The following is a 26465-nucleotide window of genomic DNA, read 5'->3' on the forward strand; positions in this document are numbered from 1 at the left end:
GAATTCCATTTTCAAAGGGCAGCACACATGTGCCTTTCTGTATGCATGCAAACTTATATCCAAGAATCCAAGGGGATTTCTGTGCCTGGGTCCAGGGACCTCAGATAAGTAGGACCCCTGGTGGCCGAATGTGGCATTGCAGGGCCCCCAAGGCACACATCCCATTAGAATTCACTGCTACGCTTGTCTGCGTGCACCAAAGCATGCAGAGAACTTGCTCTGGGAAAACTCTGCTGATGTCAAGTTGGAGAGGGATTTGGTTTGCTGCCTGGAAAAGGAAGATGGCAGTTGGGAGAGGGTGGGGAAGGAAGAGGGGTAATGGTGGTGGGTGGTGTACCAACTGTCTCCGTGTGGTTGCCTGCCCACAGCTGCTATCTTGGATGACCCCATGGAATGCAGCAGAGGGGAACGGCTCTCCATCACCCTGGCCAAGAACCGCATCAACCGTGCACCTGAGAGACTGGGCAAGGCCAAGGTCGAAGTGGACATCTTTGAGCTTCTCAGAGACAGCGAGTACGAGACTGCAGAAACCAGTACGTAGAATGGACAGGCTGGCAGAGGATGAGTTGGTGGGAGGAAGCTGTACCTAGTTCCAGGCCTCTGACATAGAACTTCCCAGGGGAGGGAAAAAAAACATATACCAGGAGGACCTGTGAGGATCTCAGCCTGGATGAGACTTCCAGGTTTTGTTGTGAAACATGAATTAAGATAGAATATTAGTTCACTCAGTCATCTACCCATTCCTTAATTCTTTCATGTACAGATGCATTAATTTCTTGAACATTGTCTGTACAAAGCCTTGACTGAAATCTTGAGGATGATTGAGAAAGAATAATAGCCAGCCTAAAGGAAGCTTAGCCACTGCCCATCTAATTTCCTTCCTTCCTTCCTTCCTTCCTTCCTTCCTTCCTTCCTTCCTTCCTTCCTTCCCTCCCTCCCTCCCTCCCTCCCTCCTTCCTTCCCTCATTTCTTCCTCCCTTCCTCCTTCCCTTCCATTCTTTTATATTCTTTTGTTTTGAGATAGAGCCTCTCACTCTGTAGCCCACACTGGCCTAGAATTTACTAGGTAGCTCAGGCTAGCCTTGAACTCATAGCAATCCTCTTGCCTCAGCCTCCCAAGTGCTGAGATTACAGGTATGAACCACCCCACCTGGCTCTGTCTTCTTTCTCTTGCTGAAGGCAGCATCATAGGAAGACACTGGGACTTGAGATAGAGTTTGATCACTTACCTTAAAGCTATTCAATCTGCCTGTGCCTCAGTTTCCTCATAAGTAAAATGCAAATGCTATACTCTATCCTGCAAGGTGTTATGAGATTCACATGAGTTAAAAAACACAGAAAATCTCCTGTGAGTTTCAGTGTTTTGCAGACATACCCAGTTGGTCGATTAAGTCACACATGGAGGCACCGGGTGGGTACCATGTGCTGAGAACTGCCTTTAGTTCTAACAACAGTCTGGGAGTTAAGTTTTTTCCAATCTATTTTGGAAAAAAAAGTGACGCTCAAAGATATGGAATAATTTACCTGAGCATGAGCTAGTCAGTGGTCCTGGGCCCTGCATATCTGTGCACAATCCACTGTTCCTCCTCTGTGATCTTCTAGCTGTTTCTAGTATTACCTTGGTGATGTCACGAGATTAGACTCAAGTGAGGTGGGCTTTGCCTTGAGGCTAAGCTGGAAATATAAGAAAAGTAAAGATGTTAGTCAACTTTCTGCTTCTATGACAAAATACTTGAGGTATTCAGCATAAAACCTGGAATGTTTGATTTGCTGCACAGTTTTAGAAGTTTTGGTCTGTGACTGAGTGACCTCACTGCTTTGGTCTTTTGGAAACACAGAACATCATGGTAGGAACATATGGTAGAGTTCACCTCTACTCATCTCATAGTAGCCAGGAAGCCAAGGGAGATGGGTAGAGAATGGATCAGGTCCCAATATAACCTTTAAGAAAACACTCCCAGTGACTTAACTACCTTCCAGTAACACTACCTCCTAAAGTTTCCATCACTTCCCAATAGCACCAACAGCTGATGACCAAGCCTTTGGGGCACATTCAAGACCTAAATTATAGCAAGGGATCTGTAACCGGGAAAGATGATAGCATCAATTCCCTAAGACCTTAGAGAGCCCCTGTCTTCTCCTTCCTAACACATTTGGACCCTTAACAATACTCAGTGGTAAATACCAAATAAATAAAACTTTGAAAGGAACAACAAGGATTGTTGATGAATATGAGGATTCAGTGATGCTCTAGCTTGGATTGTTAGGGCTGCAAGAAAAGAAACAGGTTCTCACCAACCCAAGCACAGCAGATCGATTATCACAATGGGGAGGAAGGCGTTGGCTCCCAGACCCACCAGTCTCTCTCTCCTGCTCTCATAGTGTTTTTAGTGCTCCTGTCTGTTGGGTCTAGGTGCATCTCCCACCTGGTCAGTTTCCCTGGCTTATCCATCATACACCTGTCTCAAAAATGGCCACCAGGATGATTCCCTCTGCTGGTTCATTTTGGAGCTTTAGTTGAGTATTTCCTGTATAGTCCAGGATGTCATGCTTTAGGAGCAATGTAGGAAACAAGAGAGATCGGACCTCTGCTTGCAGGCGCTTGCAGTCTCTTCAGTGTGCACACAGTGGCAGCCTCCCTTGGTACCCACCCCCCCTTTTTGAGACAGGTTCTCCTAGTAGCTCCACCTGGCCTGGAACTCTCTGTGTAGACTAGGCTGGCCTCTGTCTCATAGAGATCTGCCAATAATCTCTGCCTCCGAGGGGATTAAAGATGTGTGATACCATGCCCAGCAGCACCTCTTTTTTAATATATTTTAATTAATTCTTTGAGAGTTTAATACATTCATGCAATATATTTTGATCATATTTATTTCCACTCTTCCCCCTAACTCTTTTCCCATCCATCCTCACCCTTACCCCTCCTCCTAACTTCATGTTTTTATGACTCACTGAGTCAAATTTGAGCTGCCTATTCAGGCATGGGTATGGGGCTATCCCCTGGAGCACGAGCAACCTACCAGGGACCACACCCCTAAAGACAACTGCCTCTCCCTCTCCTAGCATCCATCAACTATCATTAACTCCTCAGCTAGGGGAGTAAGCCCCTCCTACCTCCATGCTGGACTGTTGACTGGCTTGATCTTGTGCAGGGGTTTACAGCTGCTGTGAGCTCATGAGTACAGTGGCCCTGTCATGTCCAGAAGACACTGTTTGGCTTCCATCCTCTCTGACCCCTGGCTTTTACAATCTTTCCACCCCCTCTTCCATGCTGGTTGTTGACGCTTGTGGGGATAGGGTATCATATAGATGTCCATTAATACCTTTTACTCTGGGTGCCCAATGTGGAGGATCTGATTAGTCTTGCTAATCTTGCTGTGTGGCAGTTTCATAGGCTGTAGGTGTTTTCCAGACTGCTTACTGACTACCCTTGGGGACAGTGTCCACTCCTGGTCCAGTAGCTGTGACTGAGACTAAATTTATGCTGTTTAGTATAGTACCACTGAGGCCATTAGGAACTATGGGCACACAGTCCTCCAGAAGAGAGTGTGGCACAATGTACCAAAGCATTCCTTTTTTCATTCATTCATTTAGTCAATAAACATTTAGCAAGTGTGCATTGCATCTGATTCCAGCCGAGAAGGATTTATCAGGGAAGAGATAAAAGTTCAAGTGGATATCAAGGTTAATTTCTATCACAATGAAAAGAAGACAGAGTGTTCAAGATCTTCTGAATGAAATCAGAAATACCTGTAACAATTTCTCATGAGTCTCCTAGTCTGGCCTTGGGGTTTCTTTACCCAGGTCTCAGACAAGAGTCTGGATTTCTAAGTAGTCCTGTAGTCTACTCTGAAAAACCAGCTCTTCTCTCTCCTTTCCTTCCTCTAAGGCCTCCCTAGAGTGCATATCTGCCTATTTTGGATGGTGTCACTGGCCAGTAGAAATGTTCTTTTCCAGTAACTCAGGCAACCTGACTTGGTAAAGTCAATGCATCAAAAAACATAAAGCTAGATGAATCAATAAATAAAAGAAATTGATATTTTTATTACTCATTGCAGGCTTTGGGCATCTTTTTAATGTCTTTCTTTTAGACATCAAGTGTTTTATTAGCAAGTGGCCTTTGGTTCAACTTTTACATCTCAGTGTGTTGGAGCATGTTTGCATGTGGTAGAAAAGACTTCTGAATCTTTCTATCCTGAAAGCCTTCCATCTGAACCCAGATTACACCCTCATGATGGGGCTTTTAAATATTGCACAGATAGTTCATAGAAAGGTCCCAGTTCCTTACTTCCTCTGGTAAGGGGGTGAGTTGGTGGTGGATCCTGTGGTGGGCTGAAGCAGGGGGGGCAGACTCTAGGTGTTAGTGAGAGTACTGGGGGAAGGCAGGTAGAAGCAGACAGGATCCCTAGGTGGAGGGGGCAGCCACTCTGTGATCCCTTCTTGGAGGGAGTCTGTGTGATGGGAAGATTAAGATCATGAGTTGGGGAATCAGACTGTGTGATATCACACACTCTGTGTGATATGGACAGGCTCCTTATCCATTTTGTGCCTCAGTTTGCTCATTTGCCAAATAATAGTGACAGTCATGTTGTCTCATCAGACTGTTCCATACCACAGTGTAGGTGACACGCTCCCCACAGTGCACACAGCAAGTGGCAGCGATAGCTTTTGCTACTGATTTTTTTCTCTCCAGTCTCAGCTGAGCAGGCTTCCTCCAGCCTTCCCCGTCACCCCTTCTATCCTGCGTTTCAAAGCTCAGCTGTCCCCAAGGGCTGCACTTTTTCCCAGGCTCTTCCCAGGTAGCTTGCTTAATGTCAACATCCTTCATAATTGGATATTTTTCTCCTTCCAGTTTTCTAGGCTTGATATAGCTGACAGCTTTGTGCCTTTGAAAGTTGTGGTGGGCCACCTCATGCCAGCTGCTGCTTCATGTCACAGTCTGGGTTTTCCCTGGGCTAGTGGTCCAGAGCTAATTTGCATTGTTAATTTAAGACACATCAGTGGCTCGAGAGCCTTAGATAACTCTCCCAACCCTTCACCTATCACCTTGTAGCCAGGGACTCTGCTTCAAGGAGATGAAAGAGACTGCTGGTGATGTTTTTGGTTGTGGAAAGTCTAGGCTGTAATTGAAGTTGGGGCTGTAGCAATCCAGCAGGGTATAGTTGGGCCTTACTGCAATAATAGGTGGTTTTCAAAAAGCTCTGTACACATCGCACTTAATGAATCACATTTGGGCAGGCGAGTTAGTCCAGGGAATCAGTGGTTATTTTGAGAACCAAAGATTGGGAAGTATAAGTAAGGTGAAGATGCTGGAATCTAGAGGTCACCCCCTCATCCGCTGGCTGCACACGAGGCCTGGGGATGGAAGGTATCACACAGGGCATTAATTAACAGCCAACCTGGAAACTGGAAAGATATGAGTAGAAAATCAACCCCCATGTTTTCTGGTTCAAATAGGCAGATTTTCATACAGTGGGTTTAGTTAAAGCAAGGGTCACTTACAAAGCTTCCTCCAACTCACAGGGGACTCATCCCACCTCTGTCCTTTTTCCCACCATCGCCTCAGGCTTCTAGATGTTTGACTTGCTAACTCCCTCTGCAGGGCCCACAGGTCTGATGTGCAGGGGATGGACAAGGCCTATTAGGCCATTCCCCCTTCCATCGGCCCCTCCGGCTTCCCTCTGTATCTTATCTCCATTGAAGCCTTTCTTTTGCCGGAGTTCCTAGGAGGCATCAGACGTTGCAGACCTCTGTTCCATAGATCACTCTGCCTCCTGCAGTGAATGTATTAGAGCTTAACTAAGTGCCGCCCTTTTACCACCCAAATACCCTGAGGCACCATCCCTGCTTCTGCCAGAGCCAGTTTGAGGCTTAATTTACTGCAGAGCTAGGAGCAGGGTCTCCCTGTCAACCCCTCGCCACCGCTGCTTGTCTCTGTGAGGCCACACACACCATCCACAGTCCACATTGTCTCCCCTTGACACCCAGAGGCACACTGGGGAACCCGGACCCCACAAGGCTCCAGTGTGCCTGGGATGGGGCCTGGGGCAGGTGCCTGATGTTCTGGCTCTGCAGGTCCACTCTTCCTAGGCTTCCAAACTTCTCAGGCTCCCAGGGGCATGACCCTCAGTCATTCAAGGCTGCATCTAAGAAGTAAGTGCTGGTATTCCTCCATCCATTCAGTAGAATGAATCAAAATCAGGGTAAGGAAGGGGTCTGGCGAGGTGGCTCAGTTGGTAAAATACTCACTTTGCAAACATGAGGACCTAACTTCAGTTCCCAAAACCTGGGTAAAAAAGCTGGGCATCACCCCAGGGAGATGGCTCAATCAGTAAAGGGCTTACCGTGCTTGTAAGTTTTAGCACTGGGGAAGTGGAGGGAGGCAGAGCTCTGTAGCTCACTGGCCAGCCAGCCTAACCTCCTTGATGAGTTCCAGCCTGGTAAGAGACACTGCCTCAAAACACAAAAAAACAAGCTAGATGATGGATGATGGACGATACTTGATAAACAAGACCCAAGGTTGACCTTTAACTTTCACAGGTATATGCACACATGTGTACACACACACACACACCAGGGAAAGGGGAAGAAAGAGACTATAGTGATGAGTCATCAGACGTTCCTCACTCCCCTCTCTGAGTTCCCCACAGCACGTATGCATGGTGAGAACTCAGAATTACATTGATTTGCAGTGCTTAGAGATCAGCTGGTTTAGTTTCCTTATTTTACAGATGAAGAAATGAGATGAGGCTCCTGATCTTTTCCAGGAGCACACATCTGCAAAGTACATAAGTCTTAGGTGGTCTCCCACGGGTGTATCGGGGAGTGGTTCACACAGGACTCAGAGCTATGACACAGGCCAGGTGATGAGGTGAAATTTCCGGGCCAGACTTTGGAATGTGCCATGGATAAGGAGAAGAGAAACTAGCATCTGGGTAGATGGCATAGTAGCCTGAGCAAAGGTTTGAGCCTGGATAACAGGGGGTATATTGGGGTGCAGTGACCAACCAATGTGACTGTCTTTGAGAGAGTTAACAGGGGTCATAGTTAAAGGTCAGACTTGGAGGTCAAGTATAAACCAGCACCCATACTCAGAACTGAGAGTCACCTGTGCCCAGAATTCTAACCCTATCTGGGGCTCAAGTCCTATTTCTCCAAGTCCTCATGGAAGAATAATTAGAATTTTCTGAGAATGGGTATGCTTAGAGCTCTCCCTTCCCGAGCTTCTGAGGAGATGAGAAAAGTATTTAACAGACTCAGAGCAATGCTGGACTGCCTGTGAATTTTCAGCAACGTCTCTCTACCCATTCTCATGACAATTAGAGTCATGCCTCCCTGTCAGAGTGGCATTGTGCTTGCCAGCTGGGCACCTGGCACATGAAAAGCCCCAGGGAATGGCGGTGTTCCTCATGTAGTGATCTGAAACTATGAGGGAAGGAAGAGATCTTGGTTACTGGAAATGGACCCTACTGTGGGGCAAGCTGCTGCAGAGATCTGGCCCCCACACAACCACATTCTCCCTTCCTTGGCTTGAGACCAGCAAGTCTAATCCATTCATCCCACTGACCATCTTGGGGATTTCAGTATGGACAGCATTCCTGAAAGCTTTGGTACCAGAAGAAATGGTGTGTCAGAGTAGACAGAGGTAATTGCTGCCTGACTTTGGGGCAGTTGGGACTTCTTGGTGTGCTCCAAGTGTGATGTGAGCAGGCACAAGGCACCTTGCCCTTGCACTGCTCTCCAGCTTCACCAGGAAGTGGCTGTGCAGTGGACTGAGTCTTCCTAGTTCTCTCTGCTACATGGCTCTCTTGGCCTTTAAAGCAGGATGCTCACCACCTGCACTCTGAGAGAGGCTGAATGGCTCATCCATTGCTACCTTGCCAATAATGAGGACCTGCCCGCAATGGCACCTGGACTAACCCCTCGGGACCATTTGCTTCACAGCCAGCCTTTCCCACTCTGTACTCTCCTGTCTGGGGAGGGTCCTGAGAAGATTGAAGACTGCGTTGTTATGGCTCCAGCTTCCAAGAGGGACTTCTAGCCCAGGCCAGAGCTACCACTTGGAGGAGAAGAAACTGCTCCTCCATCCAGTTGCAATATCATATCCTGGTCTTTATTCTCTCAGCTGCTCTAGCAATTGTCTTCAAACTCCTCTGATGGCAGGAAAACTTAGTTGCCATGGCAACATCACTCATGTCTTCTTGTTTCTTTATTCCCTGCATCCTGGGAAATAGAGATAGGGCTGTCTACCTGTTTCCCTACCTTGCTGTCCTGCTCAGTGTCATCACTCAGGGTGGCCTTGGCCTATGGGATCAGGCCCCAGAAGTTCTAGAACTGAGGCCTTTTTGTGGCTATGTCCCATTTCTACTGAGCAGGCATCCTCGTAGGGAACAGGAGCCCTGTCCATACCAAGCATTCCCCAGGCCATGAGGCCATGCTGCTGGTACAATGACCATTCGATTTCACTGAACTCATCTTGAATCAGCCCAGTTCGACTGAGCAGACGCCTAGAAAGCAGAGCTATCTCCCTGACCTCAAGAGTTTATAATGTATGAGGTCAGTGGACACATGGTGGCGGGTGTGAGGAGCTCAGAAAGGCAAGCTTGGGTCCTTAAACTCCTGAGGACTGATGTATTTAGAATCTGAAACTTTTGAGACTGTAGAAAGTTCATGTGATGCGTATACCATACACTGAATAATGTTTCCAGGAATGACCCATGCTCAAACCAATGCATGCTTATATCATAGTTCTGTATCATACAGGTTGAATGTCCCTTATGTGAAATGCTTGAGACCAGAAATGTTTCCTGGTGGGGAGATTTTTTGGTTTTGGAATATTTGCATAGACATTACAGGTTGAAAATTACTAGTAATCCAAAAATCTGAAATCCCAAATGTTTTGAGCATCATGCCAATGTTCCAAAGTTTCTGATTTAGGATGTAGGATTTTTTGGATCAGGACTGCTTAGCTAGTAAATAGTTGCACATCTGTCTGCTTAGATAAGATTTTACCACTTAATGAGTTTGACAAAAAGCATCGAGGTTCAGAATTGTGACCTTCTAGAAGAATTATTTTTTAGGAGAAATACTCCTCTACTGAGAGGCATCATGAATATGTTGGGAGCAGAAGGCAGGTAAAGAATAGGGAGCTTGTCCTGTCTCCTAAAAGCAGCTGGCTCAGATGCAGGACAGAAAGGATGCTTCTTGCCTAGGGGCAATAGCTGAAGTGGGTGCTGGAAGTTTCTCAGGCAGAAGGGCAAGAGTCTAGACTATGGTAGGGTGTGGGTGCTAAGGGACCCCTTCTTAGAAAAGTTTTGAAGCGAATAAAATAGAATGGGTTCAATGACCATAGAAAGCAATTATATAGAAGTGCAGCTGAAATATTTTAATAGTGATATATTAACATCTGTGCTTTATTAATGCATCCCATTGCCAAGCCCAGCACTGGGTCTAACCACTAGAATAATGTTGAAATAGTCATGAATATAAATGCTATTTGTAATGTAATATGAAAACATTTTTGATTTCTATTGGCGACAAAGTCACAGGTACTGCAAATATACTGTGCTTTATTGCCTACATTGAAAGTGGGAGGAAATGCTACATTCCAGCTAGGTTTACAGAGAATAATGATCACACACACACTCTCTCTCTCTCTCTCTCTCTCTCTCTCTCTCTCTCTCTCTCTCTCCCACACACACACACACACACACACACACACACACACACACATGCACGCACACACACTCCTGACTGCTCCTCTTGGGTAGTTACTTGGTCAGGAACCCCTGGTCTAGGTAGAGCTAACCACTTAGGAGCAGCCTTGGGTAGGAAGACAGCCATGCGTGATAGAGGAGGAGGTAGAGGTGCCAGGGCAGGCAGGGCTAGGAAGGCAGGTGGCAGGCAGATCAAATCCCGGGAATTTTATTTATCATCAGGAGGATTTTTTTTAATTATAGCATGGTATTCCTCACAATATTTTATAAAAGGAATATGTGCTCATTACAGGCAATAAAGAAATAATAAAAAGAGAAGACAGTCAGCGAACATTCCCGTGGCCAAGGCAGCATATCCAAACAGTAGAGTTAATTGCCATTCTCTGCGGAAGGCTGTGGTTTAGGAACTGGTCCTGGGGCCAGGGGTCACACGGTCTGATCTGCACTCTGCTCCTTGGTATTCCTCTCTTGTTCTTGTGTCTGTAAAGTGAGGATGACTGTCATAGTACCTATTTTATCAGGCTGTCTCAGAATTACATAAACCACTTCCTATGAAGTGCTTGGAGCAGAGCGGGCTATGATTAGCGCTTGGTAAATGTTGGCTCTAATCACTTCTTCCTCTGATCATTCCTCAATGCATAACTAGTCCCTGTATTTGCTGTATTAGCTGTAGTCTTCATATAGATACACATATAATTTTATATCCTACTTCTTCCTATTAATATTATTAGATAAATATTTTTAATACTATTACAAACTGTTCATATGCATTTTAAATGCCTAAATAGCATTCTATTTGGGCATATGATCCATGTTCTATAACTGTTCCCTTGGTTTATTTCCAATTTCCAATGAGAAGGGTTGAGAAGGCTGTGGTATGGCTCTGCTGTGATGCCTTGGCATATGACTCTGAATGGAGCCCTGTGCTTGTGGTAGAGAGTGCCAGAGAACATAAGACAGATCAAAGCAATAGACCAATGTTTTAGGATTATAATTTTCCATAGGCTTGGAATGAAGATTGCAAATGGAGAGTCCTGGAGACGAAGGACACCTCAGGAAGATAGCTGACAGAGGGAGCTGATGGGAACAGGAAGCAGTGGGAGCAGGAAAAGGGGCCGAGGTGGGGGCATAGGTCAGATAGGCAGAGCCTGGGCCCTAATTTGATACTGAGTGCATAGATTTAGTGAAGAAAGGAAAGGAAGAGTCAAGGGTGATGATGGTTTTGAGCTTGAAGCTAGGAGAGTAAATGTGAGTGGTTAAGAGCACAAGCTTTGCTTCCAGATGGATCTTTAAAGTCAAACCAGCTCTTTTACATATTACCTATGTGACTTTAAATAAACCTACTTACATTCTCTAAGCCTCCATTTCCCTATCTTTAAAGTGTAGATAAAAATGAATCTTCCTGACTGGGCATGGCGGCACATGCCTTTATTCTCAGCACTTGGGAGGCTGTGGCAGATCTTTATGAGTTTGAGGGTAGCCTGATCTACATAGTAAGTGCCAGGCCAATCAGGGCTACATAGTGAGACCTTGTCTCAAACCAAAAGAATAATAATAATGATAATTTTCCAGAGTGATGGGGGGGTGAAGAAGGGGCTCAGCAAGAGGTAGGCAGAAAAGGAATGTGTGTGGGGAGAACAGTGTGGAAAGAGATGACTAAGAACAAAATATAATAATGTATAATAATGTGTACATATGAAGATGCCCTCATGAAAGTCATCATTTTGTATGCTAACTTAAAACTGATGTTTTAAAAACAAATCTTCCTCATTGAAGTATGTGATCAAATTAGATTATGATAAACATGTGGCAAATACAGTATAGTGGAATAATGGGCTTGTGAGCTACCATCCTGAGTGCTTAATGTGGACTAACTCACTTTAATCCTCACAACTTTATAGGAGAAGTACTGTAGTAGACCACCTTTGTAGATGTGTAAGGTAAACAGGCCCAACGAGGTTCAGTGACTCTCAGGGTTTTGAAGCTGGTAGGAGATAGTGTTGAATCTCAGACCCAGGCAGTCTGGCCCCAGAGACCATGCTTGTACGCATTGTGCTGCACTCTTCCACGTTGACTCGGTGGTATCAGAGGGCACATCCAGCAGGTGTGTGGAACTTGATTTTGATCCAAGACCTAGGCCAAAGTGTAGGATCATCTGGGAAGAGACAAGCAAAGGTGAGATTGCACAGCAAGAGGTAGGCATAGATAAAACCTGCATTCAGCAAAGGGAGGCAGCAAGAGGAATTAGCCAAGGAAGAGATGGGAGTTGGAAGAAGACCAGAGACAGGTCATGATGACCTTGGTGAAAATGGATACAGTGGAATGAGGTGGGCAGGGAGGGAGACCTCGGCTGTGGAGTAGAGGAGAGCTGGGGGAGGAGGTGGCTGCTGAGAGCCATGTTGTCAAAGCATCTGGCTATGGGAGGCAGACTGGATAGTGAGTGGAGACAAGATCTTGACTCAGGGCTGGCTCTGTATCTAATGTGTTGCTGTCTAAGGCTGTCTTGCTGGGATGACAGGTTGAAAGCATCCAGTAGGCAAGAGGAGCCACACAGCGCAGCATGGGAAAGCTCCCATCCTTCCAAGGCTCTTCAGAAGTCAGGTCTGGCCAGCACCATGTCTGTCCCCGGTGATGAGCACACTTAGTACTTTTGAGTCCCCCAGAGGGTGTCCTCTGCCTGCAAGGCCTCAGGCTCTAGCAAATCTGGAGTTCATACGGTACACTGCAACTCTGGAATTTGAACTCTGGAGTCCTCCCTTGCCACCTGTGCCCATGCAAGGTGATCTCATGGCTTCTGTGGCTAATGTAATGGCTAGGACTCTCCCCAGGAGAAGGAGCACCAGACTTGAAGTGTGGCTTTGCAGCTGTCTTTACAAGCCACTGTGCATTTGTCCCTCTTGTGCAGTATCAAGGCCTGGGAAATGGCTCTGCCTGATTCCTGAATAAAAGGGAAATATGTGTGGAGTTGGGCTTTTGGTTTGGGAGAGTGATGTCAAACTGTGCAATGGGGAGCTCTGTATGCAGTCTGAGGGTGGCACTTGGGCTCTGACATCAGTACCTGGGCTCTGACATCAAGGACATATGCAAAGAATAAGCTCACTCAGTTTTTCTCTGTATTTCCTGCTTCCTCTCACCCTTCCTTTTCCAGTCTGAAATCTTAATTCTCTCCTCTTCTGAGATAGAATGTACCTCATCATTCGGTATTCACTTACGAGTGTGAAATGGGCTTCTATCTAGAAAACACTGTGCTAGACACCAAGAAAATGGCAGGTGGCAGTTTAGAAGTGAGTGTGGCTCCATGCCTGCCTGAAGCAATTGGAAATCAAATGAGGGATTAGGGCTGGGGATGTGGCTCAGTGAGTAAATATGGGGAGCTGTAGCTGGGTGTGGTTGCACACACCTTTAGTCCCAACACTGGGGAGACAGAGGCAGGTGGATCTCTATGAGTTCAAGGCCAGCCTGATCTACATAGTGAGTTCCAGGAAACTGGATCTACAGGGAGACCCTGCCTCAAAAAGACCAAAAAAAGAGGAGGTGTTTGTGTTCTCTGCACCTATATTAAAGCCAGATATAATGCTGTGAATCTGTAACCCCAGCACAGGGCAGATATAGGTGGATCCCAGGGGCTCACTGGCCAGCCAGACAAGTTGAAATGGTGAGCTCCAGGTTTGCTAAGAGACCCCATCTCAAAGAATAAGAAGGAGGAGAGCAATAGAGGAAGGCCCCTGACATCAACCTCTGGCCTTTTCATGTGCATACATACAACACACACACACACACACACACACACACACACACACAAGAGACAGAGAGACAGGAACAGAGACAGAGAAAGATCTAATGAGCAGAAAAGAGGAGAACTCTAAACCACAAACTGATTTGGACAGTGTCTAAGAACAGAGGTAAAAGCCAGGGATGTGGGGAACCCTGGCCATACCTAAAGGGCCCAGGAAGGTCTAAGGAGAGGGATGCCTGGGGTAACCTTTGAAAGGTAAGTGAGTGTCCAGAGTCAAGGAAAGCACCTTCCCTGCTGAGAAGTGCTAGGTGGCAGGCCTGGTGACTGCTCGGGCAATGCCTCAAGTGTTCAGGGCAGATGCCCTAACAGATGCCACTTCCTTTGCCTCCAGTTCTCTCTCTCTCTCTCTCTCTCTCTCTCTCTCTCTCTCTCTCTCATATTTTGACTTCTACTGTCTACGTGTTTCCTCTCTGCTGGCATCTCCTGGCCACCTCTGTCCCTTGCCTGTCGGCCTTTCTTCCTCCCCAACTGTCTTTGCCTCTGAGATATTAAGAGTTTGAAGCCTGGCCAGCCACTCTTGGTAATATCTTGACCCTGCACCCCTGTAGCATCAGTGTCCCCCAAACCCCAGGAAACCAGACAGGAAGTGTGGGGACATTGCAGGTTTTCTATTACCTCCGTCCTTTGGTGACAGCTCAGACAATTTATACCCCCTGTTGGCTGTGGCCATATGTTGTCATAACCTGGGTCATTTCCTCATTTAATACCATTCATAAACTCTAATAAAACTGTCCCAGAGCCCAGCAATCTGGGGGGAGGGGTGGGAACTGGAGTTTGGAACATGTGGAGAAGGGTCTGGAAGGGGTGCAGGCAGAAGGTGAGGAGGGCAGTGGGCAAAGATCTAAGGACTCAGGCAGAGCAAGGCCAGCTACACCTGATGAATACTTTTTCCTTTCCTGCCCCTGCCCCTGACTACAGTGTGTCAAATCCTTCCCAAGGGAGTGGTGGCTGTCCTGGGACCATCATCTAGTCCGGCCTCCAGCTCCATCATCAGCAACATCTGTGGAGAGAAGGAGGTAAGTGTGGGGCTGGGTTGGGGGCAGTACCTGCAGGCTGAGGCCCAAAACATCACAACATTGTTGAGAGCAGGGAGAGCCCAAGGAAGCCCTGGTGTTAGTATCATTGATGCAAATGTGAAGCTGAATGGTCACTGGTGGAGCACTTCATTTTCCCTAAGCAATAGAAAGATGGAGAGACCTTGGACCACAGGACTACCAAGTTGCGCTCTGTGTCTTAGGGGCCCATGGTAGAGCATACCTGCGGTGGCCTCTCTGGATGTGGGGAAGAGGGAAGATGGGGAGGGTGGTGGTCTGGAGTGAGGCTATATGTGCAGAGTTTTGGGCTCTGTGCAGGACATGGCAGCTTATTTGCAATCTGTTTGCTGGGATTCTGGGGATGACTGCCTTTCGGGGAAGAGGCAGTACTTTGTAACCTCGTACTTTGTAACCTCTCAAGAAAAGTGATTTTATTTTGCTTTCTTCCTCATCCACCAATTCCTTCACATGCTCCTCCAAGCGAGATGTCGGTCTTCTCGTATGACTTCTGACTAGAATCTCTCTGGGCCCAAAGTGTAGTAGCTCTTCACTCTGGTTCTAATTCATGGGAAAAGTACGATGGAGGACAAGTTTCCTGGCAACAGCCCCTCTCTATTCTATCCCCCCCGCCTTTTCCTCAGAGAAGACAGTCTTCACACTTTAGACAGTCTGCCTACTGTTGGCATCTTCACTGGTCCTTCCTAGAAGTTGCCAGTCCTCCCCCTGCAAATATATCTTCAGAAGAGAGGAAGCAAGGGCTTTCAGCCTCTCTCTGTCACAAAGGCCTCTAGACTAGTCCAAAGAGACAGATAGAGCTCGGGGAGGAGAATGGGGAGGAAGCACCATCTCACATCTGTGCTAGAGGTGTGACGCTCAACCTTCCAAAAGTTTTGGTAGTAGTAGAGTCTGACTCAGGAATAGCAGGGTGCTTCTTTAAGACAGGCCTGATGCCTCCACGGTAAGCCACCTTGCCGAGATGGGAGACCCATAGACAGGCTTCTGACTACCCATGATTCCTGGAACCAACTGCTTGATGCCGTGTCCCAAGGCTACAGGAAGAATATTAGTACTCTGGTTCTCCACACCCCTCAGAACCGTTACCTGCACATTCGAGAGCCATATGACCCCAGACCCCATCTGTTTTGAGGCTGGTCTTGTTCCTCAGAACCCTCTTGACTCCTCTCAGATATCCTTGAAGATGCCTCTTAGTCCAGCCCAGGCCACAAAGCTGTTTCTGTCCTAGAATCCCTTGTAGCATCTCACAGGCTCAGCTGGGAAGTCTGAGCTGACGTTTAATTTAAATCTTTCTTGCTGTGCTTCAGGTAATAGTCAAGTGTGTGGCAGGTCGTTACTCCAGTCCTGGCTCTGATCTTCACTCAGCAAGGTTGCCAGCCCTTGAGCTCCTGCTTTCTTTTTCTAGCTCCTTTTCTTTTCTCTGTACTCCCTCTTCCCCTACCCCACCCCCTTTACTGCCCCTTGCTGTCTTCAGTCCCCAGTCCCCAGTCCCGAGTCCAAAATAGCCCTGCCTTGGAGCTCCAGCTCTTTCATACTGGCTTTCACATCCCTCTACTCTGTGTGATGTTTCAGGTCAGAGGCCGTGGGAGCCACTGATTGGCAGCATCCTGTCCCCATCCCCACAGTCCAGTCAGGCGGCACTGCCCAGGGAGCAGCCAGACAGTTACCCCGCCTTCGTCTGGTCATGTTCCTTCCAGAGCAACCTTGCCTGCCGCTCAGATTATGCATTTTGGTTAATATTTTATGAGGCTGAACAGCCTTACACTGATTGCTCAGCTCCAGGGAAAAGCCACGGAATTCTCACTGTGGGGTCCAGCCCTTTAAATGCTGCTAACATTTCTGAGACCCCATGGCTGGCTGCTTCCTGCCTCCTGTTCTCTCCTCCAGCCCTCTATGGTGACTTCCTAGGATGCATTTGCAATAGCAAATCAATCATGGATTGATTTTTTTTTTTTTCCTCCGAGAGAGAACAAACTGGGCCACTCCTTCCTGGATCACAGAGCAGCTGTGTTTCAGATGGCCCCCGCTGGTGATTCCCCACTTGCTCCCTGTCCCAGAAGGCCCCTCTGCCCTCACTCCTGTACAGCTTCAGGGACCGGTGGGACTTCTGAAACCGGAGTAGAAGAGGAAAGGGAGAGGGACCAGCATTACCAAGCACCTACTAAATGCCACCCTGGTTCAAGCTGTTTTGTTCTTTGTGCTTGGAATCACATTTTCTCTTCCTGGAGTTCTCAGAAACACCTGAGGTCATCTCTGTTTTGATGAATTTCAGCCAGGTCAAATGATTTGCTCCTGAGTCACACAGCAGAACCTGGACACACACAAAAAAACCTAGATTCCAAAAGTCATGTATCCTTCCCCTCCTTGAAGAACCCCCTCCCCAAGTCCAGGGCTGGGATATGTGAATTTAGGTTTCCAGTATATCCCCACCATCCTTGTGCTAATGGGCAAGACTCTGCTGGCTAGCTGCTGCTGGAATCCTGTGGGCTGACAGTCACACAGGGAGGATCCTGCTCAGAAGCTCTGATGTCTGAATCAGCCAGGCTACCTGGCCCATACCCAGCCTTGCCCTTCTTCTGGCCCTTTTGTCACTTTTTTTCCCTTCAAGGTGCATGTGTAACTCATTTTAGATCAATGTGTGAGATGCAAAATGCAAGCAGGAGGAAAGACTCCCCCCTCCATGACACTCACCTGTCAGTTCTGATCTTGACAGCTATCTTTCATAGCTCACCAGGTTCTTGTCCTGTTCTGCACCCTTGAAGTCTGTGCTGGAAAAAATATGGTCGTGATCGCTCCATGGTTCAAAGGCTAATCCTAGTTGAATCCAGTCATTTTCTCTTAGGTTTTTGCTAAACCTTTGCTCTCCTTCCACCTCAATTTCCAAAGAGCTCTGGTTTATGGCAGACGCCTCCCTAAATTGTAAAAGGATAAGGAAGTAGGATTCAATAGAGACCATCGCTACATCTTCCCAGACTCCTGTAGCAAAATCTCTGAGCAAGGCCAAGCAAAGAAAACGTCTGTAATCATGTCTGAATAATCCATTCTAGAAAGCAAGTACCTCACCATCAGGAAACCTTCCTGCTTTCTGCTTTCAATCTTACTTACTTTAACATCAGTACAAACTCACGCTCAGTTTCAGCTTTGGCTCTGAGTACCAGGGATGTGAGCGCTGGAATAAAATCAAGGTGGATGGCAGCTTATTACGATTTAACTTTTCTATTACCCACCAAATAGCCTAAGCTGTCGGTAAAGCCACTATTGCAACCTTTTAATAGCTCTTCCCCTGAGAAGAGAGCGAAGGCAAAGCAGCGCCTTCCTGAAGCATCAGTGGTAGATGTGGTGGGACGCTGACACTGAATGAAGCCAGAGAGGCGTTTGCTCACCTGGATCCATCCAGAGGCTTTCCGTGCTCCTTAGGTTCATCCCATCCCCACCCACCCCCTGGGATTTACCCAGAAAGCTTACTGGGGGCTAGTTTACATCAGCTGTGTGCTGAGCTGAGGGCCTAGTCTCTGATCCTTAGAGAAGTGTGCTCTTCCTGTCATCTCTGCTCTGATTTATTAACTAACAAATAAAATATAAGGATTATGCCTTCAAGAACAATTTGTCCCACTACCCTGCCTCAGGTACCTCCTCTGAGAGTAAAGACTTATTTTATTTTGCCTTCTCAAGCCACAGATCAGACTCTTAGCAGTACATTTACACAGGTCTCTAGTCAAAAGGTAGCTTGCTCTGGGGTCTTGTCAAAGATGTTCCTGTGTCATCCTCCTGTGGACTGAGAACCCACGTTCCGCATGTTTCTTCTCCATTGGCATGCTACAAAGGTATTAAGCAAAAGGTGCTCCACTGCAGCCTGGCTGATGACTTTCTCTTTCTCTCTCTCTCTCTCTCTCTCTCTCTCTCTCTCTCTCTCTCTCTCTCTCCCCTCTTTTGAGCTTCTCCTCTCTTGGGATCCTCCTTGCTACCCTTTTGCTCCTGTTGCCAGGTCCCTCATTTCAAAGTGGCTCCAGAGGAGTTTGTCAAGTTCCAGTTCCAGAGATTCACCACCTTGAACCTTCACCCCAGCAACACTGACATCAGCGTGGCTGTAGCTGGGATCCTGAACTTCTTCAATTGCACCACCGCCTGCCTCATCTGTGCCAAAGCGGAATGTAAGTTTTACCAAGCTGACTGTGCCCCAGACAGGCTGGCCTTATTATTTCTACCAGACTGTGTGTCCTCTGACTGACAACAAGCCAGGAAGCAGGGGCCTTCCTAGGCTGACAGCAAACAGGTGTCTATCTATCTATCTATCTATCTATCTATCTATCATCTATCTATCATCTACCTATCTATCTATCTATCATCTATCATCTATCTATCTATGTGGATATATGATCTATCAATCATCTATCTATCATCTATATCTATCTAATCATCATCTATCATCTATCTATCTATCTATCTATCTATCTATCTATCTATCTATCACCTATCTATAATCTCTTATCTCTGTCTCTATTTCTCAGTGTATGTGAGAAGAGAAACTGCCCACGGGCACCCTTTGCCAGAATACCTGGGCATGGCTGGAACGAAAAGGAACTAGGTTACAGGGAAACTGGCCAACTGCCAATTCTTTTTGCATCTGCAAACTCAATTTCCACATTTTCAGCCTCATTGTTAAGGAGATACAAAGGAACAGGGAGAGAGAGGGGAAATACAGAATTGAATGCATTTGTACTTGATGAGCTGGCGAGCATCTTGCCCCTGGAGAGCAGGTTTTGCTGATGGAACAAGGTCTAAGGTCAATTCCTGATAAAGCTTTTTTTTTTTTTTCTAAACACGGGTTTTAGAAATGTGTTTTCTCTGTCTCTCGTACAACTTGTGACATCAATTTAGTGTTTATGAGATTTAGCTAATTTAAACCAGCAAACATGTGCATCCATGTGCTCTTGATGGCAGCTGTGTACCCACATGTGGTCTGTCAGCAGTTGCTGGTCACTGACACAAGCTGGGGACTGGTGCCTGAACCCAGCATCTGTCACTTGCATGGCTCACCTGTGCAGGTCAGTCTGACCCTGTAGGTTTTCATGAGCTGTACCCACAAAAGTGTTCTCTTTTGCTAGGAATCCTTTTTTTGACATCTTAGAACCACTCTGCAGTAAAGCCTCCCTTCATCCTAGAATTCAAACAGTATCTAAAAACAAAAGCCACCCTTCCACATCACAGGTCAGAACACCTACTTCACTAGATGTTCGCACTTGACTCCTCCATGTGCTCTCTTGTACTCATCCAACAGTTTTCCAACTGTCTACTCAGTGATACCAAGGAAATAAAGTAACTGAGCCTCAATCCTGTATGTGTCATCCATAACTTATTTCATTATTACAGCCACCCAATGATATGAAAGGTATTGAAATCCCCATTTCAAAGTTGAAGCTGAGATTCAGAGAAGTTCTACAACTTACACAGCAGGACTAAACTCAAATAGCAGTCTTCTAAGCGATACAAAGGAGATATGGCCCCTGCCCATAATGTAAGCTGTCACTGCTGAGTGTCAAGTGAGCACTGAGACTCATCATAGGGGGAGAGGTCCCTGATCCCAGGGGTGCCAGGAAAGGTTTTCAGACTTGGGTAGGCCTTCGGATGAGCCTGAAGGATGCAAAGGAATTAGGTAAGTGGAGAAGAGAGACAGAACGTGCCAAAGGAGGAGAAAGGGAAGCAGGGAGCCTACTGCTATGTCTAGGGAGAAGCTGGTTCTGTTACAAATGGATATTGGTAGATGATGGAAAGATGCTGAGGAAGGGAACATGGAACAGGGGTGGCGGGTAAGGAAGTGTGGACTTGGTTCAGTGTCAACTGAGGGACCCTGATGGTTTCTTCCTTAAGGAATATCCTCAGAGGAAGGCTCATTCTAATTCTGAGGGTACCCTTGGGGAACAACTGGTTTGGGTAGATGAAAAGGGTTCAAAGGTTGGGCTTAAAGTAGATTTAAAGAGCTGGAGACTCACACTTGGAGAGAAAATGCTAGCTCCAAGTCATTTTCAGCAGATAAAGTCCTGTGAGGCTCCACAAGTGGGGCATGCCTAAGAACACACACCAGGCTCTTCCTGTCAGTCAACATATTAAGCAGTGGGTGCTGTGTTAGGCTCTGAGTGAGAGAGAAGAGAAGAACACACAGTCTTTGTTCTTAGACATGGAGCAGTCTAGTTGGAGAATGAACAGGGCCTGTGAACATGAAGAAATTAAGACAGAGGAGTGAGCTTGTAGGGAACAGGGCATGTCAGAGTTCTCAAATGGGAGCTTCACAGAGGGGGTTCAGCAAGCGCTCAGTGAATAGTCTGCCTCCTTCTTTACAAAAGAGAAAATAGAGTCCCAGAGAATAGCTTAATTTGCTTAGAGTTGCATAGCTGATAAGTGGTAGAGCTAAGGTTTCAATCCAGGTTCCCTGGAACATGGGTCAATGTAATATCATCATTATCCCTGTATTCGTCAAACTGGGTTCCTTTGGGTCTAGGCTCACTAGTGTAGTACCCCCAAGTCACTTCTATTTACTTTAAATTTGAATTTATTGAAATTAAGCTAAATTAAAATTCAGAGCTGGATATAGTAGCTCAAACCCATAATCTCAGTACTTGGGGTGGGGGGCTGATGCAGGAGGATTGCCATGAGTTTGAGGCCTTCATTGGCTACCCTGTTTCAAAAAGCCAATAAAATAAAATAAAATTACATTAAAAATAAATATTCATTTCTTAATCTCACCAGCCACATTTCACCTGCTCAACAGTCATACATGACTAGTGGCCACCCACTGGCCTGTGCAGGGACAGAACATTCCAGCAATACTGAAAGTTCTATTGGACAATATTTCCTTGACAACAAGTCAATGTGGACAAAGAGTTTTATGGCAAAGAAGCAAATAAATAAAGGATAACCTTTTGTCTCTCCCCCCCGCATGGCAACTTACAATATACCTTGGCATGGACCTTCTGAGATTCCTGTAGCTTTCCAAATAGAGTCTACCACAAACTCCACAAAGATGCCAATCCAGTACTCCCCAGGACGCTGGTATTTAATGGAACACAATTGGGAGATGCTGTGTTTCTGCTGAGGCCCTCTGTATACGACACCTGGCATCAGCCAGTGGTGTAACAAAATCAAAGTTCCCCCCCGGAACTGATTGTCATCAGCCCACTCCAGCAAAACTATACAGAGCAGGGGTTTTAAGAGACAGAGAGGGCTATCCAGAATATCTCCAGGCAAAGGTTTTCCTGAAGTCTTCTTCAGTGCTGGTTAAAAATGTCTCATCAACACATCAGGAAATTTTCTAGTGTCTAAACCACAACCCCTCTTGCTTATAAGCTAAACCCTGTTTCCTTTGCTTCATCTAGTATGGGGCCTTGGGACACTTTGGCTCAGATGTTTGTTGAACATATACTCTTCACTGACTACTTGCTGTACTGTCTACTTTGCTGGATACTGTTGCTCCCCAACTCAGGACTCTTTCTGCTAGAATCGTGACAGTCTCTGGTATTCCAGCAGCTCCTTGTAGAGGGAAGACCCCCTTGGCTTGCTTTCCCTCTTTCGCCTCAGTCATGCTGGGGTGGATAAAATAGTATATGAGCTCTTAAAGGACTCCAGATTATGTGACAGGTCCACGACAGAGCCAGGACTCTTCCTCGGGTCCTCAGAGCTCAGGCTGGGGCCTGCTTCTCTGCACAATACCCCACCCTCCCCAGATCTGCACACACAGCCCCAAGAGAGCGATCTGAGCAGGGCTCTACCTGGCAGCAATAGAGACCTCTGGAGCAGAGGGGCAGAGTAGCTGAGCACAGACCAGGGTCCAGAGGACAGGAGGATATCTGGTTACAGATTCAGGGTCTCTGCAGACACACTACACTGCTCTGCTCAGAGAACCCATTAGGCTGCTCGACTCCTGTTCTCCCCCCCCCCCCCCCCCCCCCCCCCCCGCATCAGACCAGGGGAAGGAAGGTGGGGTAGGCTGCAGAAGTTCAAGGGTAGAGAAGATTAAAAATCTAATCAAAGGCTGAGGAAATGAGGGGCTGCAGGGAAATGTGGCTCAGAGCTCCAGAGGAGACCTTCCATCTTTTTTATTAATACAGGACCAAGAGACACGAAGGGTAGAATTAGGAACAGGAGTCTAATTCTATTTTCCAGCCATCAGAATTAGGCATAACAGGGATCATTCCACAGGGAATCTTGTCACTTATTCTCCTGCTTCCCAGAAGTAGATTTTTAATAATCAGGTTTGGGACCAAGCAGAGATATACTATGGGTTACATTATTTTTCTTTAATGAGGAAAAAAAAGTCAGGACATCTGTAAGTCCCATTTCTAAAGAGGATAGGAGAAGAAATGGGGTGAGTGGTCCCAACCTGGCCCTCCTGATCATCTCCATAGAACCAGAGGAGTTGGCTATTTGGGGGCCTCCAAGGCAAACTGAGGCTTCCCACTATGGCTTCAGGGACCTTTTTGGTGCAGTCACCCCACTCTGCCATGGAGATGCTCTTGAGATGGTCAGGACAAAGCCTGAACTACACTTGTATTACATTCTGTATGCTTCCTTACCATCTTAGTGGCTCAAATATTTTCTAAGTATTTGAAATCCTTTTTTTGTGCCTTGGACCTTGTGTTCCTGAATCTTGTGCCAGGGCCAGTTACTACCCATGTGATCATGGGGGCATGACTTTGTCTCTCCTTAGCCTTAATTGTCATGTCTGCAAACCAGGGACAATGGTACTTCACTTTCGGGGAGGCTGAGGGGATTATTCATAGATAGGATGGGACAGAATAGATGCTACAGTGGCAGTCTGGAGGAGACCCACACACACACAGAGACATAGGTCTTCCTTTCTCTAATCTCTTTGGATGAGGCCCAGCCAAGACTTGGGCATAAGACTGAGCCAAGATGTTGCTGAGTTCAGTGAGCACTGTCCAGAGAAGAATATGTTGCTTGAGAGAGAGGCAGGATAGGGGTGTAAAAAAAACATTTTGGAGATGGGCAGTCAGCTCAGTTAATAAAATGCTTGTCATACAAGTATGAGGACCCAATTTTGGATCCCCAGAGCCACATAAAAATCTGGTTGGAGGCATATACTTGAAATCCCAGCTTTGGGGAGGCAGAGACCGGAGGATCCCTGGCTAGCCAGTCTAGCCAAATTATTGAACTCTAGTTTCAGTGAGAGGCCCTGTCTCAAAAATAAGGAGAGAGATTGAGAAAGATACCCCAAAATCAACTTCTAGCCTGTGTACCTCTTTCCCCCAACCCCCATACTCAACCACTCCTTCTCACTCAAGGGAACCTTCTTTAGAGTCAAGCCAAGCTGCTTTACCACTGAGGAGCTGTGTGATGCTAAGCAGGTCTCCCCACCTTTCTCTGTCTTTCTTTCCTGCTGTGTAACATGAAGATGGTAAAGGTTGTTGAGGTGACTGGTTAGGAAAGCTACCAAGGCCAGATCATGATACACATTTACTTACTGTTATCTCATCCTGCAGCCACAGCTGAGGCAGTAGGGGTAAAGAAGGGGACAATATGGAATGATACCCAGGGCTCTTTCTAAGAGTAGCTGGGGCAGTAGTGGGCCTTTCTATGCTACCCCTCGAGGTGCCATGGGAAGCCATTTGCTCATAATACCAACTTAACCATGCACCTGCATGTTGATCTTGGGAGCTGTCTCTTGCCTTCATGGGCACTTACTGTGTACTGAACTCTGTGTAATGATTTCTATGCCATCTCATTTCAACTTTAAATTGTCAGATCCCAGGTTTGATCCCTGACACCTCACCCAAAAGTTCCAATCTTCTAATTTAAACCATGTACCTGTAATCATCATATCCAACAGGTTTTATTTTCAGTCCCATTATATGCATGGAGAAAAGAGAGGTGACATCCATTTTCAAGGTCATATGCTTCCCAGCTTCCATGGCTGCCTTCTGTACCCACTCTTCTGATCCATGTGGGAGAGACAGGAGTGAGGACCATCTTCCCTACATCAGGGGAGCACAGGGACCTCCCATTCCAATATGTGTGGTACAGTCAGAGGTTAGACATTGGAGACAGAAACCTGGGCATGGTCCTGGTCTACTCAGACACCTGGGTCTGTGACCTCAATCCCTTCTTCCTCAGCCCTGTAGCCTTCCTCACCTTCTCTGTTCCTGGGACTAGGCTCAGGTGTGAAGTAGGACAAGATACAAACAATTGAAAGGCATTGTTCCAGCACTTGAACCTCTTGTGTACCCCTCACCACTCAGTGACAGGTCACTCTGGACTCTCACCCTCTCTGATCAGAACCAGTTTCTCCAATGGTGGCATTTATCTGTAATCCTAGCACTTACGAAGCTGAGACAGGAGCATCTTGGGTTTGGGGCCTTGTCTCCAATACCGGGGTCGGGGAAGAGAAGGAGGAAGAAGAGGAGGAGGAGGAAGAGGAGGAGGAGGAGGAGGAGGAGACTTGGTACTAAAGAGGAAGTCTGACAACCACACTTAGCAGGAGACACTTAGCAGGAGACAAAAGAGCACTCGCCAGACTGAAGGCATGGGGTACCATATCACACTTATCTCATTGCCTACCACCATGGTACTCCTCAGTGAGCTTTTCACCAACATTAGATGCCTCCCCCAGAACTAGGAACAGAGACCTCCTGGGGCCAAAGTGCTAGACCAAGGGAGTCAGCAGCCAGTGGACGTAGAGAGAGGAAGGGAAACTGAGGGAAGGAGGTTGAAATAGATGGTTTGGTTTTGTTTTGAGACAAGTATCAGGTATTGAAAACTCATGTGCATGTGTACACACACACACACACACACACACACACACACACATAGCATAGGAAGCATGTGGAAATTAGAGGACAACTTGTAGAGTTTGTTCTCCTTCTACTACATGGGTCCCAAGGATAAACTTATGTCAACAAGCTTAGCAGCAAGCATTCTTACCTGTTGTGCCATCTCACCAGCCTTCCACCTTATTTATTTATTTTTTTTAAGACAGGCTCTTCTCTCACTACACCTGTAGCTTGCCAATTCATTTAGACTGGCTGGCCAGCGAGCCCTTGGGATCCACCCATCTCTGTCCCACCTCTCCACCCGGCACTGGTATTACAGGCACTTGCTTCCATACCTGGCCTTTTAGAGTGTTGGAGATCTGAACTTAAAGCTTCATGCTTGTACAGAAGCACTTTATCCACTGAACCATCTCTTCAGCCCCTATTTTTAGATTTTGATACAGGGTCCTCAGTGTCTCCCACGGACAATTGCCTAGGCATCTATGTCTTTGTCCTGTGGCTGGGATCAATCTTGGCAATACCTTTCACAACATCATTGTTCTCTCTCTGTTCCTGGGGCCCCTGCCACCTAGTTCTAGAAGCCAGTTTCTATCCATCCTCCCAGAGCAGCTACCTGCTGGGTCTCATACTGATCTACCCAAAAAATTCTGAGGAAGACTAATGGATTCCCCAGGGTCTACAGCCCAGCCTTAGTAGGCAGGCCTACTGTTGGGCCTGCATCCTGTCCCCATCCTACAGGAGAGAAAGGCAGGGGTGGGGTGATAGAGGCTAAAGAGAAAGCAGAGTTTAGCCTCTCTGGTTGCACCTGCCTTTGAGAAATCCTTAGCTCCATTAAGCAGAGGTGAGAATGACAATCAAAACATGCCCAGCTACACTAAGCCCCTGGTACCGTTCAGATAAAGCATACTTTCTCTTCCGCAAATCCCTCTCCACAGTCCCCTTCTCTGGCCAATGAGATGGCTCAACAGGTTAAGATACCACAAAGCCTGACAACCTGAGTTCAATCCTTAGGACACACAAGGAGAAAAGAAGATAAATAGCTCCTGTAAGTTGTCCTCTGACCTCTGCACACACATTGTGCTCTCTCTCTCTCTCTCTCTCTCTCTCTCTCTCTCTCTCTCTC

The 26465-nt window shown here is 46.8% G+C and overlaps 1 protein-coding gene across 4 annotated transcripts in view; it reads left to right on the plus strand.

Moving 5' to 3' along the window:
* Grik4 (glutamate ionotropic receptor kainate type subunit 4) overlaps positions 1–26465 on the plus strand; it is a 505439-nt gene that overhangs the window by 318560 nt on the left and 160414 nt on the right. For all 4 annotated transcript variants that reach the window (XM_008826008.2, XM_008826013.2, XM_008826014.2 and 1 more), the window contains 3 exons: positions 369–533; positions 14431–14528; positions 18547–18712. In XM_008826008.2, coding sequence (XP_008824230.1) covers positions 369–533; positions 14431–14528; positions 18547–18712 — 429 coding nt within the window. The remainder of the gene's footprint in view (positions 1–368; positions 534–14430; positions 14529–18546; positions 18713–26465) is intronic.

This window comes from Nannospalax galili, unplaced genomic scaffold (assembly GCF_000622305.1).
Source record: "Nannospalax galili isolate Female #2095 unplaced genomic scaffold, S.galili_v1.0 scaffold229, whole genome shotgun sequence".
NCBI lineage: Eukaryota > Metazoa > Chordata > Mammalia > Rodentia > Spalacidae > Nannospalax > Nannospalax galili.